The 15,821-nt window shown below is 36.8% G+C and overlaps 1 protein-coding gene across 9 annotated transcripts in view; it reads left to right on the top strand.

Moving 5' to 3' along the window:
* Nucleotides 1–15,821, top strand: part of RapGAP1 (Rap GTPase activating protein 1) — a 530,826-nt gene that overhangs the window by 510,957 nt on the left and 4,048 nt on the right. For all 9 annotated transcript variants that reach the window (XM_083132610.1, XM_083132611.1, XM_083132616.1 and 6 more), the window contains 8 exons: nucleotides 4–186; nucleotides 1,658–1,896; nucleotides 4,926–5,077; nucleotides 7,013–7,139; nucleotides 8,074–8,239; nucleotides 10,909–11,178; nucleotides 12,819–12,952; nucleotides 15,028–15,304. In XM_083132610.1, the coding sequence (XP_082988736.1) occupies nucleotides 4–186; nucleotides 1,658–1,896; nucleotides 4,926–5,077; nucleotides 7,013–7,139; nucleotides 8,074–8,239; nucleotides 10,909–11,178; nucleotides 12,819–12,952; nucleotides 15,028–15,304 (1,548 nt within the window). The remainder of the gene's footprint in view (nucleotides 1–3; nucleotides 187–1,657; nucleotides 1,897–4,925; nucleotides 5,078–7,012; nucleotides 7,140–8,073; nucleotides 8,240–10,908; nucleotides 11,179–12,818; nucleotides 12,953–15,027; nucleotides 15,305–15,821) is intronic.

The following is a 15,821-nucleotide window of genomic DNA, read 5'->3' as shown; positions in this document are numbered from 1 at the left end:
CAGGAACACTATAACTTTACTGCTATGGACGAAGTGCATGGACCTGCACTGCTGTCAGTGAAGACCGAAACTGTGGCATCGCAGGAGCATTCACGGTTGATTCTGCGATTAAAAACAGGAACAACTCATGAACTGGTACCTGCTTCCTGTCTGGGAGCTTCTCCTTCACCTGCCAAAATGGTCAAGGTAAGTTATTTGTGGTACTGAATTCATATTAGGCCTGTTGTTAACAATATTTGCTTCAAACATGGAAAACTGAGAAGGGGGTGGGAGTTAATTTTATTTTTTCTAGAAAAGCTTTTCTTCACAGGAATATTTCATCTTAAGGCCACGAGGAACAGTTTCAGTGTCCAGTCTTTCTGGAAAGACTCTAAATCACTCCTCCCTCCCCTGCTGAAAATTTTGTCTGCTGTGTTCAGATTTTCAGATATAAATAAAAAAATTCTTAATAAGGACGAATTAAATGTAATGCTTACAGCCACCATTTTAAGCTAAAAACACTACATACATATTATTGATAATACTGAAGAAGTTATTTTCACTTTTAGTTTCTCTACTGTACTGTTTACAGTAGATCTATAGGTGTTTTGAAACATCTACTGTGTTTAGATTTTCAAATATATATAAAAACAAATTATAAATTGGGGGGAGCGAAAAGTTATATTTACAGTCCACATGTTGAGTTACATATACTGTATACAATATTACATCTAATACTGAAGAGACTATTTCACTTGTATTTCTTCTACTGTACATGCACAGTAGGTCTGCTGAACAAGTTCAGTCGGAAACCATTGAGTTTCAGTAGATTTCCGAGAGAGACAGTCGATTCTGTATACTGAAAATTTCCAGCACCCCCTCGGTGAGCTGGAGAAGCGGAGGTCTGTGCACTGGATGATTGTAGTAGAGGGAGAACCTTAACATAATGCTTATGGGAGTATTATTTTACTTGTTCTGTTGGGAATATTCAACTTCCAATGGCGTAGAAAAACACACAAACGGAAAGAGAACAGGTTAAGGATTTTGTTTATGGTGGAAAATGTTGAAACTTCCATTTAATTAGCCATAACTTGAAGTTGCTTCTCCAGGAGTATATGGGATTCTGCAAGTACTTATCCATCATATTTTTACGGATCGTATCTCGCTTAATGATAATGAGCTTTTTATATATATATATTAAAAAGAAAAACAACTAGCAATGCAACATGGGTGGTAATTGATATGTTTATGTCACATCAGTTTTTCTTGTATTAAACATTGTTTGATGAAGTTATAAGTGACATAATCTGTAATAGACAAATATATTAGGATAGGACCTCATACGATGCTTTGCCACTGATTATTTATCGAGCTAGAACAATTATACTTTAGCGACAATTAAAACTTGTTACGTATTAACTTATAATTATAACTCATATATGTTATGAATATAAATTGAATGCCAAATTTTTTGCATATTTCCCTTGTGTTTTTAATTTTTCTTAAAGCTAATGCTTGCTTTGAATCACTAACCAAAGTACAATACACAAAAGAAAAGAAAAGAATGTTACAAATTGAAAAAGGAAATTCATGAATTAATACTTGTAAGTATGCCATTAAGCTTGTTTTTCACTTGATGCAACTTGTTGGCATTGAGTATATTTTCCTTACTTTGTAGCTTATAAATGAAGATCTAACAGTCGACAAGTTTTATCCAGTGCTTTGTCCGAGAGCATCTGAGTTGATAGCTGCATATGATGAACACGTGCTAGTCTCCACCTTCAAGTTCGGTGTTTTGTATCAACGATATGGCCAGACAACGGAAGAGGAGCTGTTTGGCAATGTCGGGCCCAGTCCTGCACTTCTCGAGTTCCTGGAGATGTTAGGGCAAAAGATTCCATTGAAAGATCATAAAGGGTAAGTAAAAATGCTTCTGGCTGTAATTTTAAAAAGTATCATGGACAGTAATATTAGAATAAAGGTAAAAAAAAAAAAAGGTAAAGTGCTCCCCTGTGCATAGCACCACGCCATGAAGGCGTATAGGGGGTGTGGGGGTAACGCCCTACACTTTCTTGATCCGGTCGTGAGTGGGGGTGATGTGATCAGCATCACGCCCCTGACCGCCTTTACCCCCCAGGGTTTCCCCCAGGTACCCATGTTATTCGACGCTGGGTGGGCGCCGGGGCCGCTTCCACCGTTAGAAAAGTTCCCGGATTTGAACCGGCTGGGGATCGAACCCGGGACCTTAAGCATGGCAGTCAGACGCGTTACCGACAGCCACCGCGGCCACCAGTAATATTAGAATACATATGAAAAATCATCTCTTATTTTTTTTATTATGCCCTGTAAGAAATCTTTATAAGAACCCAATTTATAAGGGAAATATTTTTCATCTTTGTCAATATGTAAAGAGAAATGTATGAGGTGTAGAATTTTGAGAGTTGGTTTAGAGCTGTAGTTTCTGTCATATTACTTTCTTATTTAAGTACAACAAGCCATTCCCATACGTGCTGCCATTTGTATTAATAAATTAGCAAATTCAAACAGAGGGAAGCCATCTCACATCTCATATCTGTTATGTCATTTGAGTGCAATTCTTAGTATCATTGTATGATGTTTTAAATCTTACCTTTATATTATTTCACAATATTTCATTTAATCTATTGTAGAGTATGTATATTATTTTTATATTGTAACCTCAACATATTTTATACTGATGTTACTATAATTCTGTTATATATATAATATGTTACTATAGACTGTATCGCTAAAACGAGTACACACCTTCCAGCATTGAACTGTGACAGGCTATGGTATAATTTCATTGTATCAACTCACTATATTATATTATTGTATTTCATTGTATTAATGTATTGTAATGTGAACATAACTGACATGTTTGATATCACAGCATGTAAATGTGATTCATGGATGAAATAAATCTAATGTAATCTGATCCCAGTCCGTGATACCAAAGTGGATCTGTGGCCTTTTGGGATTTCAGTGACACCATTGGTGCCAAGTATCACTGTTTATTTTAGGTACACTTTATTATATTTTATTCTTAAATATATTTGTATTCATCTCCCGTGTGTACCTAAATGTAATGTAATACAAGTCATCAATGCTGCTCATAAAATTGATTACTTATTGTGACCATGAGGATGAGTGATTAGATGAAACTGAAGAAGGGACACTAGCAAAGACCACTCATTCCCAGGCTAGGATTCAAACGTGGTAACTTTGGTGATAAGTCCCTAAGTCGACCACTTGATGCACTAAGCCACAAAACCAGCTAAACTAAGTAGCTGATAAAATATGCACGGAAGAACTACAGTAAACCCTCATTAACACGAATCCCAAGACACCAAAAAATCAAGAGTTTGTGTTAAGAAAATTCGTGCTAACCCGGGACTCAAATTTTATTGTTGCAATACAGTTCTTTCTACACATTAACCGTTTACAATACGTATTATGTATATCATCATAGAAAACACTGCTACACTACTACAGTAATTAACTTTTAAAAAAAGTACTAGACAGATCATTTTGTGGTGAACAATTCCTGTATATTACGCTGTTGCAGACGGGAACGCAAATGCCTGGTAACTTCACTGCCAACTGTACTCATAGCTTCCGTAAAACTAGCGGTCAATTTGGATGTTGCATCTGAACACACAACTGAATTTCTTGGCACGATGATCGTGATTGTCCAGCAATTGCACCCAAGTTTTAATCTTGATGTTACTCCTACTGGCTATGTTTTAAAGAATAGAAAAACACATTTGAACACATTGTTGATCTGAATCTGTTGGTTACAATACTATATAAGTTGATTGTTGACAAGATGATAGAGATTGTTGAGCGATTTCTTACATACCTAGCAGAGGAACAACAGAAAAAAAAAATATGAAAAACTATGATCTAATGATGCACTGGACTAAAAAGCAATTCGTAATTCGTGGTAACCGAAATTCGCGTTAACCGATAAAACTATCTATAAGATATAATACATCCCTGACGGGACCAACATTTTGTTCATGTTAACCGAGTGTTCGTCTTAAGCGAGTATGTGTTAACGAGGATTTACTGTATTACAATTTTAATGTCCTGAACTTCCTAAAAGATTATCTGTTAAGTTAATATCTCTAGTGTGAAAGTAGTGGATAAACCTTTTTACCCAAACATACATATATAATGGGTGTCTCAAAAATATGGTATTTTTTAAAATTGTAACTTGGCAACACTGCGAGGAATGTGGTGCCACATAACGTGCAAAACATGAAGTAGGTGCCATGCAATTCAGTTATCATGGAGCAGTGGTGCACAGCGTGCATACACTATGAAAGTGTATTATAAGAATAATGGCAGTGTCAGTGCTGCACGTCGAAAATTTTGGCAACATTATCAACTGCAACAGCATGCACAAGTTCTAAGAATCTAGCTACAAAAACGTCGACCGGCAACAATTGTAGAACTGAAGATGCGGATCCGTGAGGAAATCAACCAGATTCCTGTGGACATGTTCAGTGTTGTGCCCAAGGGGGGTTGGTGGGGGTTGCACCCCCTCCCCCTTTGGCCAGGTATTCCTAAGAAAAAGAACATCAAACACAGGAAAAGATGGCAAGAAAAGTGTTTTCCTTTCGAAAATCCTGGGCACACCACTGGACATGTTACATCGAGCAATGCACGATGTTCCCCGACGACTTCAGAAATGTGTACACACAAATGGTAGCCATCTTAATGACGTCATTTTCAAAACATGAAGGCCATCTTGTGAATGAATAACATGTTTACAATTTATTACATACCCTATACTTATCATCTCCATGAATACACTTGCTTCGAAGTTCATCTTCTTTTATTTTCCATTTGAAAATGTCCCATATTTTTGAGACACCCTTTATAATCCAGTCGCAGTCTAAAAATTGAAATTTTTCTTTCAGGTACCGAGGTGGACTGGACACGCAGTATGGACATACAGGCGAAGAATCAATATACGAAGTGTTCAAGGACCGGGAGATAATGTTCCATGTTTCCACTCTTCTACCGTACACAGAAAACGATCCTCAACAGCTTCAGCGGAAGAGGCATATTGGTGAGTGTCTTTGACTCTTGTGTCAGTTTATTCTTTATGTATTTCAGTTTGCAATTTCTGCCTTTCCACGAAAAGATTTTGTCTTGGCAATCTAAAGAAGTTAGACATGTTAGCTTGCATGTTACAAAGAGATAATGTGATGTTTGACCTTGTGGAAGTTTAATATAAAGTTCTTTCCCCTAATACTATGATCCTTGTAGAACTTTTGCTCCCTTGGGGCAGAATTTTAGGTCTTCAGCATTGTCAAACAGCTTCAGACTGGATCCCCCAATATATCTATTTCCTTATGCCATACCTGTTATCATGGGCGTAATTTGGGGCCTAACTTTGTGGGGGATGGGGCTCAAAATCGAACTTGAGGCTTAACTTTGGGGGGAGGGGCAAAATCGAAAAGTTTTTCATAATAGCATCCAGGATTATGTGTTAGTTAAATAACGGTTACATTTGTGAAATCAGAATATTACTCTTATTTAATTTTCTTCTCAGGTCCCAGGAGTGACATTTAGCGTGTAAATTTTATTAAACCTGACAATTTTGGTGGGCGAGTGCCACCCTTGCCCTCCCCAAGTTACGCCTATGAATGTTATTTTTTTTTTAACACACTCCAAATGTCCTAATAATCGAACTCTTCATTTTGATTACTGTAGCAACATCTAAATTCATGCATAGAAATTTAAACAAAAAATGCAGGCTAGATCCGAACTCTAACCCGGAACTGTGACATACTGTGCTGGGACCCCAGGCATCGTAGCATGCCAAGATAACCACTCCGCAATGGAAGTCGATACTGAACCAGCCCTTGTTTCACTTTTTTTTTGTACCACCTGTGTGGAATGTATGCAAGAGACTCAGGTTCGAGTCCTGGTTGAACCTGCATTTTTCGCTTAAATTTCTATGTAGTACATCTCCTGTGTGTTCAAATTTATAAGATAAGATTGAGTTCTTTGTATAACTCTTCTTCCAATTGTTTATTGTCCTAATTGTCCCAACACTATTTTTGCAATCTGAACCAAGTATTTTCCTCTTTTTTCACTATTGCTAAGGCTCCAGATCTGTAATGACTGATTTATAATAATTCAGATCTTTGTTCTTCTTGACACTACTATTTATGCCATTAGTGTCACTTGAGAAGGTAACTTCTATTAACAGCTGCTATTCAAGCCTTTTTTGCTTTGTTTGTTTGGTAACTTAATGGTACTGAATTTAGCCAGTTGAATTAAAGTTCAACTTTTCACCCATAATTCTGTTACATGATAATGTACACAATTCAGAAGAAATGTCCTTTGTGTGAAAATTACAATTTAATATACAGGGTGGTGCAAAAAGAATGCAAGTTTTTGGAATAAGTGTAGCATCGTTGATTTTCAAGATACAAAAGTTTTATTTTATTAACACCAAAACCATCAGTAAGAAATGCAGTTTGGATATGTATACAGTGATGATTTAAGTATGGAAGATGATATCGGAAAGATGACGTCGTTGTTGCTGTCCCCACCACGTGATATCACATTCCGGCGATGTCTCTTGGCCCCCACGCTCCCCAGATTTGTCTGTCTGCGACTTCTTTCTGTGAGGTTACCTCAAGTCAAAAACCTCGTTCAGTCGACGAGCTGTAAGTTGCCATTCGTGAAGGAATTACAGCTGTGCCAGATGAAATGTTGGCAAGGGCAATGCGGAACTTTGAGGATGTGTGCAGCAACAATGACGTCATCTTTCCATACTTAAATCATAACTGTATACCAATCCAAACTGCATTTCATAACGATGGTTTTGGTGCTAATAAAATGTTTGTATCTTGAAAATCAACGACGTTACACTTATTCCAAAAACATGCATTCTTTTTGCGCCACCCTCTATTTTGCTTACTAGATATTTTATTTTTATTGTTTGATCAAATAATAAATATAACTGTGAAATGTATATCTTTCTTTTCAGGAAATGACATTGTAGCCATTGTATTTCAAGAGTCCAACACACCTTTTGCTCCAGACATGATTGCCTCTCATTTTCTTCATGCATTTATAGTTGTGCAAGTGCTAGATCCAAACAGTGTAAATACAAGGTAAGTTTTGAGTGGTGGTAGGACAATGATAGTTTTTGAAGAATACTTATCAATCTTCAAATTATTTGATTTCATCAAAACCTTACAGGAAAGGATACTTCTGTGCATATGAATAGTTTATGTACACACACACACATAAAATTCATAGGATAACACTTTGGTTTCATTAAAACTTAGGTATGGTCCGATATGAAATTTTGGCCAATACCGATAAAGTACCAATATAAAATTTACCGATACCGATAACTGATCCGATATAAAATTAGAAATGGTCCTTGAAGAACCTGAATGGTTCATTGACCTCCTTAAGAAATGTGTGTTTCAAGGTGACTGCAGTGCAAAAGAATAGCATATTTAGACATTTAGTTTTTTAGAAAGTAGGGCATGGAGATTATCCATAAAATTTACAACAGAATGGCAGAATTTTGCACTAAATTATCCGATATTTATCGATATATCGGATCAGTAAAATAATCGGTAATTTTACTGATAAACCGATACACTGATATGCCTATATCGGCCGATACCGATATAGTACCGATTAATCAGTCCCATCCCTATTAATGTAGTTAAATGAAACAAAGTAATGTATATTATCTGCTGACTTTCTTTTAAGTTTTTTTGTTTCTCTCTGTTTTTAAATCTCGGCTATGTAATGGACTGGCATATTTCTGATAACATAAGAAAAATGTTAAAATAGAAACATACTACATAAATCCAGATCTTGTATTTGTATATTTGCTACTTAGTGTTGCTTTTCTGCCACCTTTTGCTATTGGGGACAATGAGGATGATTAGATGAAATATGAAGGGCTGATCACAAAGAACATCATAAACACAAAGTTTATGTATCTCCATACTGCATCCTTTATGTGTTGATAATTTTATCTTCTCATATGATTGAAGTTGAGTTGTTTGTCTTTTGGTTTTCCAGGTATAAGGTTAGTGTGACAGCACGTGATGATGTTCCTTTCTTTGGGCCAACGTTGCCCAGCCCAGCAGTTTTCAAGAAGGGCCAAGAATTCAAGGAATTCCTGCTGACGAAGCTCATCAATGCAGAGAATGCTTGTTATAAAGCAGAGAAGTTTTCGAAGTTAGAGGTAAGAAATGTGTGTGTGTGTTTTAGCAGCTGCTTTTTTGTTTGTTTGTTTAAGTTCACTTGATGCATAGAAAGGCTAATCAGGACTGGACCTACAGTTTTACACGATAATCTATAAATAGCATACTAATATGTAGTTTATTTTTCTTCTTTCTGTCATGTGACCATCATTTTCTAGTGTGTAGAGATTCTAGGAGTTTCTTGAAGCATTAGGATATTACAGTAACACCTCGATTTTAACAAAATGAATAATTTATAATGCTGGAAAGTGTAAAATCCGGAAAAATTTAACAGCATAAATCTTTATTGAGAGCATGAAGATTGAATTTATAATGTGAGAAAATGTAAAATTGGGTTTCTAATGTCACACACACATCACTTCCTTAACCCATGTCTAAAATATGTGAAAAGTACTTTCAATATTATTTCACAAAAACACAGTAAGAAATGGTTCTTTGGTTACAGATAGATTCTACTTATTAAGCATAAAAATTTACCTCTCTTGGGAGCAGTTCTTTATATTTATGCCACGGCTAGTATCTACAGGGTAAGGTTCTTGTTAGAAATGAAATCAGACAATAAGCCTATCAATGGAGACAGTTAATCGATTATATTATATCTTTCTTTGTACATGAAGATTATAGTTGAGAACACATGAGAATATATTCATATAGAAGTAATCGGACTTTTACAGAAATTTCAATTGCTGTAGTTCTTATTTGCTTGTCGTCACTTTCACATTCACATTCACTTGTGTGGGCTTCCTACGGGATCTGGGTCTTGACTTAGACTTCCTTCTGGACTCGAGCTGGGACTTCCTTCAAGACTCTGACTTCCTTCTAGATCCGGGCTTGGACTTGCTGGGACTTCCTTCTGGATCTGGGCTTATCTACTTATATCACAGATCTTTTGCTTTATTAATTGCCCTATTCGAGTCGAGTAAATCCCAGAAAGTTTTGCCTTTTCTTTTCCCAATACTAACATCAAGTCCAATCTAGTAACCCACCTTGGGGCGTCGATTAGAACGCGTCACCAACTATACTGTTCTCGACCACAAGTGTAAGCTTGGTGCTGCGGTTGACAAAGTGCTCCCAAGTTGGTGCAGCGATCGTGACGCACAGCCAAAAAGTGCTGTGGGTCGTGACTGGAACGTGCCACCACTGATGTAATCGTGTATCGTAGTATCTTTTAGGAGACGCACATTTATATTGGTATTTTGACTTCTTTAAATTTCTTATCTATTTACATATGAGTACATTGTTAATTTCACAAGTATCTTTATTAATTAGTCATCTTTATATATTTTCTTTCTTTTTTCTTACATTGTATTTTATTATTGTTTATCTTTCTAATTAACTTTTACGTCTATTTACACTACCATTTATTTATAATACAGCAATCTTCTTGTTTACGCCCCTAGTGCTGCCATCTCTGTTTCACTTTAGCAACTATTTACAAGTTTTAGGCCTATTGGGTACATAACAAAATAAAAATACAATAAACATTTTTTTAGCCCACTGTTATAATTAGCAATCCCTAATAGTAATTATAGATTTTGGTTAGGATTACCAGATCACTATAAGGGAAAAGTAGGTCTTCCCATCCCGAAATGAAGGACATTCATGTGCAGTAAATAATACACATTACTACAACATGTTAACTAATGTAAAAATTGACACATTTTCAGTTTAAAAAAATAGTATACAAAGTTACCAAACTTGTAATCAGCAATAAACAATACATTTCTTACCATACGTGTTTTCATTCAGATTTCTCTGAAGAACCAATTTTTATTAAAATTTCAGATTTAGTCAAAATATACTTGTTGAACTCTGAACTGTTTGAAATTGTACAGAAACCAGTACCAAACCTTTTACAGACTCTGTGAGAAATTTCTTTCTTTCACCACTTTACATTGTGCTGACATTAATGAAAATACTCTCTCAACATTTGCATTATTACCCGGAACAGCAAATAAACATTTAGCAATTAACATAACTTGAACCAATATGAAACATAATGTTCTTAAGATAACTTCAGATGGTTCCAAAAGTTTCATTTTGGTGGTTTATGGTTTAATAAATTTGTTCTGTATCAGTATTTATTCTGGGACAACTTTTTCTTTCTTTTGCAGTGTCTGAATCAAAATTAATTTCACTATTGTGCGTGGGAGTGCAGTTGACAGAATTTTAATGCATGATGTTTTCTTTGATTCCGGGGTAGGTGATCTAAGGTCTGAATTTTTTCAGGCTTGTCCCTGCATAAAGCAGCTCTGGGGCTCACCCAGCCTTAAATCGATGGGTTCCTGGGGGATAAAGGTGGCCAGAGCATGGTGCTGATCACATGACCTCCAAAATGTGCCTTCATGGCATGGTGCTATGTGCATGGGGAACTTTACCTTTTCTTTGATTACTCTTTTTTCGACTGAAACACATATTTTCTTAAGTCAAATTATGTGACACTTGAAATGTAGGACATTTTACATTATTTTTTCAAATCCCTCCCAGGCGCCGGACGTTAGGGTAAAATGTAGAACATAGGACGTCTGGTAACCGTACTTCTGGTGGGGAGGGGGAAGCCATACGCTATATGCAGGAACAAGCCTTGTCCTCTTTTCTTCTGTCAGTTTTAAATTCTTAATGATTCTTTACTTTTAATTTTGCCTTTTAGCTACGAACCAGAACATCACTTTTATCATCATTGGCTGATGAACTACGGCAAAAATCTCAGGAGTTCCTTGGTGGAGATGCGGAACCCGACACCCCGAAATCTGACGGGGGAAGCTCAGGTCCCGGAAGTCGCTTCATCGACACCGTTAGGAAAGCACTGACTGCGAGAGTTCGAAGCCAGAGCGTGGACACCAACCTTATCAACAGCGCACAACCTAAGAAAAGTGGACCAGGTGTGGCGTGTGGATCTCCTATAGCGGAAACACCTTCGGTGAGTTGAACTTGTGTATCTTGTCAAGATGAGACAGAAAATGATGACATAATAAGACTTAGTGTCTGAGACTCTCGTTCTCTTTCGAAACTTTGGTAAACTGTACTTTGACATGACTTGTCAAAGTAGTATGCATATACACCGTAATCATTATCGAGTATACACTGAAACTGCCGTAGGGTTTCAAAGATGGTAACGAATTTCAGAAACGATTTTCAAAAAAACTGAGGAAAGTTAAAACACTGCCTTTTAACGTAATTTCAGAAGAGACCTTTTGCAACAAAAGTCACAAGAATTCAAGACTTAATTTTTTAACTTTTTTTCAGAAGTATGTTTTGCACCCTGCATAATATTTTCTTGTATACAAATGTAATTAATAAATAACGAAAACTTACGTCCTTCATGTAGATTTTTCAAGCTAAATTTTGTTCTTGGAAATCAATTTATAGAACTTGAAACATGATAATTTAGAAAACTGAGACATGAGAATCAGACACACACTTAGACGGTATCTATTTCAAGTTATTTCACTTGAAACTTTATTTGAGTGCAGACGGAACAGATAGAAACCCAAGCACTGACTGCTTACAGTAAGCAGCTTACTCTACAATGGAGGAGAACCTGCAAACAGAAGGAAATAAAAGTAGCATTATTACTAGTTGTTGTTGGCTAGTGCGCTGAGCGGTGTCACAGCAAAGTCAAAGTACTCTGCAGCAGATTCTTGTAACCCTGTAATTCTTGTATTATTGAGAGCGAGCGGTTGAATACAGTTAGATTGTTTTGTAAAATGAGCATTTTAAATTTACATCCACTCATTTAAACAAAGAAATATTGTTCATGTTCTGTTTTGTTATCTGATTCTGGAACAAGTGATACCATTCTCGGACGTCTTGAAAAATCTGGGATATATAGCAATCCTACCGATACCCCACTGTCTTTGGTAATATATACATATGTTTGATTCCTGCAAGTACATATATTTTAGTTTTACACTTTCTGTCACATAGATCTATCTCCCTCTTGCTCAGCACCCCATACTTCGTGAAGAAAACTGTACCCCTCATTCTTAAGGCTATGAGGGACAGTTTTTGTCCAACCAAGACCTTAACTGCTCCTACCCCACTGACCTTTCCTCACGGTGAGCTGTGGAAAGACAGGTATCTGCGCTGGATGGTTGTAGGAGGGGAAGAAACTCCAATAATGGAGTTTATTTTATTTGTTCTCTTGGGAATATCAAACTTCCAATGGTGTAGAAAAACATATGAATGGAAAGAGTACAGGATCAATATTTTATATGTGGTTGGAAAATTCAAAATGTCCATTTGATTAGGCATAATTTAAGTTGAACTTGCCTCTTCATAAGAAATATGTGGGATCCTGTAAATACTTGTTAAATATATTTTTCACAGGTATCTAACTTAATAATCAACTTACAAAACAGCTTCCACTTTGAACATGGGAAGAAATTCATGCTCTCCTTTGCCTCTTTCATTTTTTAGAATAGCAGATCAAATTGTGACGTTATTGAAATAAATGCCCACCTCGTGTGAAACTGTCCCTCGTAGCCTTAACAAACTGATGTAATACAATTATTGAGTTGGTGTGTATTCCTGAAGCTCATACGAAATGTTGATTTTCAGAGTGGCCGTTCCATCCCAAAGAGTAGCACTAGTAGTAAGAAGAGCATGACGCCAGGAAAGGAGACCTTCAGGGGTAGCAGCAACCCCTCGTCTCCTGTCTCGAGTCCGGACATGCCCACTCACAGGAGTGCCAGGTGAGAAGAAGGTGATTTTTCATCCTAAGATCATATGGACCTTGCACATGTCCTTTATGCACACTCAGGTGCACTGTTTGTATCACTTTGGTGTTCCTATGATAAGAATATATGTTTGCACCTGCAGCCTGGTTTGGGTAATAACTTAAGTGAAAAGAACATTAGGGATGTACAAAAAGTCGAGATTGAAAGTGCAAGGATGTTGGTAATATTTGTTGTTATGTGTCGGTACATGTTCTGTTCAGCACGTTGTATTTTTGGATGTTCAGCACACCATTACGAAATGAAATGACCCTTTGTTGGTGTATGAACTACTCAACACAATCAAAATTAACATTTTAAATGTATTATTATTATTATTATTTAATGTTTTCTGCAATGACAGACAAAAGAAAGTTTTGCTTTGTTTGGGCTACAAGTTCATGACAAAATTAGTGTTTTCTTTGCATCATTACTAAATGGCATGATGCACTAAATAGAAGCTCAGAAACGCACAGTATCTTGGTTGTCCAGCCACTAAACGCACAGCCACAAAAATAGGCAGCTGGGCAGAATTGCGCTGGTACCACAAATGAAAAAAGCAAAGTAAAAGTTGATGGTTCCCACGCACTGTGTGGCAACGTCAACCGGGCTGCGTTGTCTAGTTCGAGCGTCAGACCGACCTCTCTTATGGGCAATTTTGAGTCCCATTCAATACAGAGCTGGTGATTGTGTGAATTGAAAGTTCGTTACAGGTCCCATAAATGGAGCCCCATATCTACACATCAGACTGCTCTACAGCATCATTGCTAGAAGAGGTCAAGGAAACTCAAGATACGGAATGTGGCGACAGTGCAAACTTCTGCCCACCTGCCTAATTTCATGACCGTGTGTTTAGTACAAAATTATGGATCAGATTATTGTATTGCTGAGTTCATTGTTATCATTGACAACTGGAAGCTGTTTCGTATTTTCTGTTCTAAAGTCAACTTTTGTCATAGTTTTTTTTTATGTGTGTGTAACTAACCTCAGAAATGTTTTATTAATTAAATTTACACATATATATTTTCCCTATTATAGATGATTTTGCACTTTCTGTAACAGTGTGTTTGTTTTAACTGTGACAGGTGCTTGTTGTAAAAGCTGCCCTTGAGGCTAGAATGCACATGCTCCAATAAAGGCGATTTATTATTACTAGAGCTCGGATTTTAGGCAAAATGCCTATTTGTTTCCGATGCTGGTAGACAAAAATTGAACACAAAAGTACACCGATCCGAAGGTTCTAAACATTCTGAACAATACTTTATGTTGCGTTTTTGTGCCTATTTCACTTTACGCTGCCTTTTTCAAACATTTTTACCTTTTTTTTTGCCTCTTTTGTCATTCCGACAAGTCATTTTTTAAAATTATATTTCTCTTCTTCTATTTGATTTCGTTTTTCATTAACCCTTGTTATTCAAATTATTATTTGTAAATACATTTTTAAAGATTTAAGAAGAATTTAAATCCTTCTCTTCAATTTTTAATGCCTCTTCTTCAATTTTCACTGCCTCTTTCTGAAACTTGACTGCCTTTTTTTCAATTTTTCGTTGCCTTTTTGCCTGCCATTTTTAATACTTTTCAGTGCCTGAACACCCGAGCTCTAATTATTACTATCATCACCACCATCATCTTTTCTAGTGAAGATGCAACAACATTTCAAATAGTTTTTCAGTTAAAAATAGGCAAGCAGTATACTGAAGGAAGGAATAGAAAAGGAACTTAAATCACATTATTACATATGTGGGTGGAGTTTGGTGTTTCCACGTTGCAAATTTGGATTAATTTCGAAGGCCCACTGCTTTCGTCAACTGAGGGTGCAGCATCTGTTAATGTTCGAAATTAATCAGAAATCATCCAAATTCACAATGCGTAAACACCGAACTCCACATATGTAATACTAAAACCACATTTACCGCATCCACCATGAATACATTTATATCACTGCTAAATTTTTTTGTTTGACAAATAATTTGTTTATAGTTCAAACTTTACTTATATTTTGGTAAGTTGATTGCTGCATCTTACCCAATTGATGTATCTTGTTTCTATTTCAGAATAACTCTGTCTGAGAGTGACGACTCTTCGTTGAACAGCATAGAAATGGATCCAACGGTGTATGGGGGTGGTGTACCTAATAACAATGACGACAGTGATACAGGCTTGGAAAGCATGTCCTCGGCTGAGACCCCTCACAAGAGGGTGTCGATGTCGTGCAGCTTCTGCTTGGAGGAAGGGGGAGAACCAGAGAATGTTGCTAGGCAACTGGAGACCCTTCGACAGGAAGTTACAAGGCTTAAGTGTGACAAATTGGACCTCTTACGGCAAAATGTGGTAAGAACAGAAGATAAAATTTGATTACTGTCGGACACTTTTTTTCTTGTACATTTGAAAAATCTCCAAAATACAACATGTCTCCTCTCTCTCCTCTCTCTCTCTCTCTCTCTCTCGCTCTCGCTCTCGCTCTCGCTCTCTCTCTCTCTCTGTCTCTGTCTCTGTCTCCTCTCTCTCTCTCTCGCGCAAAATGATTGTCGGGGTCTCAAGTGATTGGTATATTGCAACAAACAATGGTGTATGTTTGTATCATACATATACGATAAGAATGGCTGTAGAGATTTGTCATTGAATTTGCAAGGTGTGGTTCTTTGTTCTTCTTGTGGGGCTATGTGAAATATAAAGTGTACGTACCACCGCTACCTGCCAACTTGCCATACTTGAGGAACAGGATTGTTGCCGCTGTTCAATCTCTCGCTCCAGACATGCTGATCCATGTTTGGGAAGCATTGGACTACGATGGATGTGTGCTGTGTCACGAAAGGTGGTCACATTGAACATTATAAGGTACGCTATG

The sequence above is a fragment of the Lepisma saccharinum genome, chromosome 12 (assembly GCF_977018435.1).
Source record: "Lepisma saccharinum chromosome 12, izLepSacc3.1, whole genome shotgun sequence".
NCBI lineage: Eukaryota > Metazoa > Arthropoda > Insecta > Zygentoma > Lepismatidae > Lepisma > Lepisma saccharinum.
Note: the sequence above shows the minus strand (reverse complement) of the source record. Positions and strands in the feature narration are given on the sequence as shown.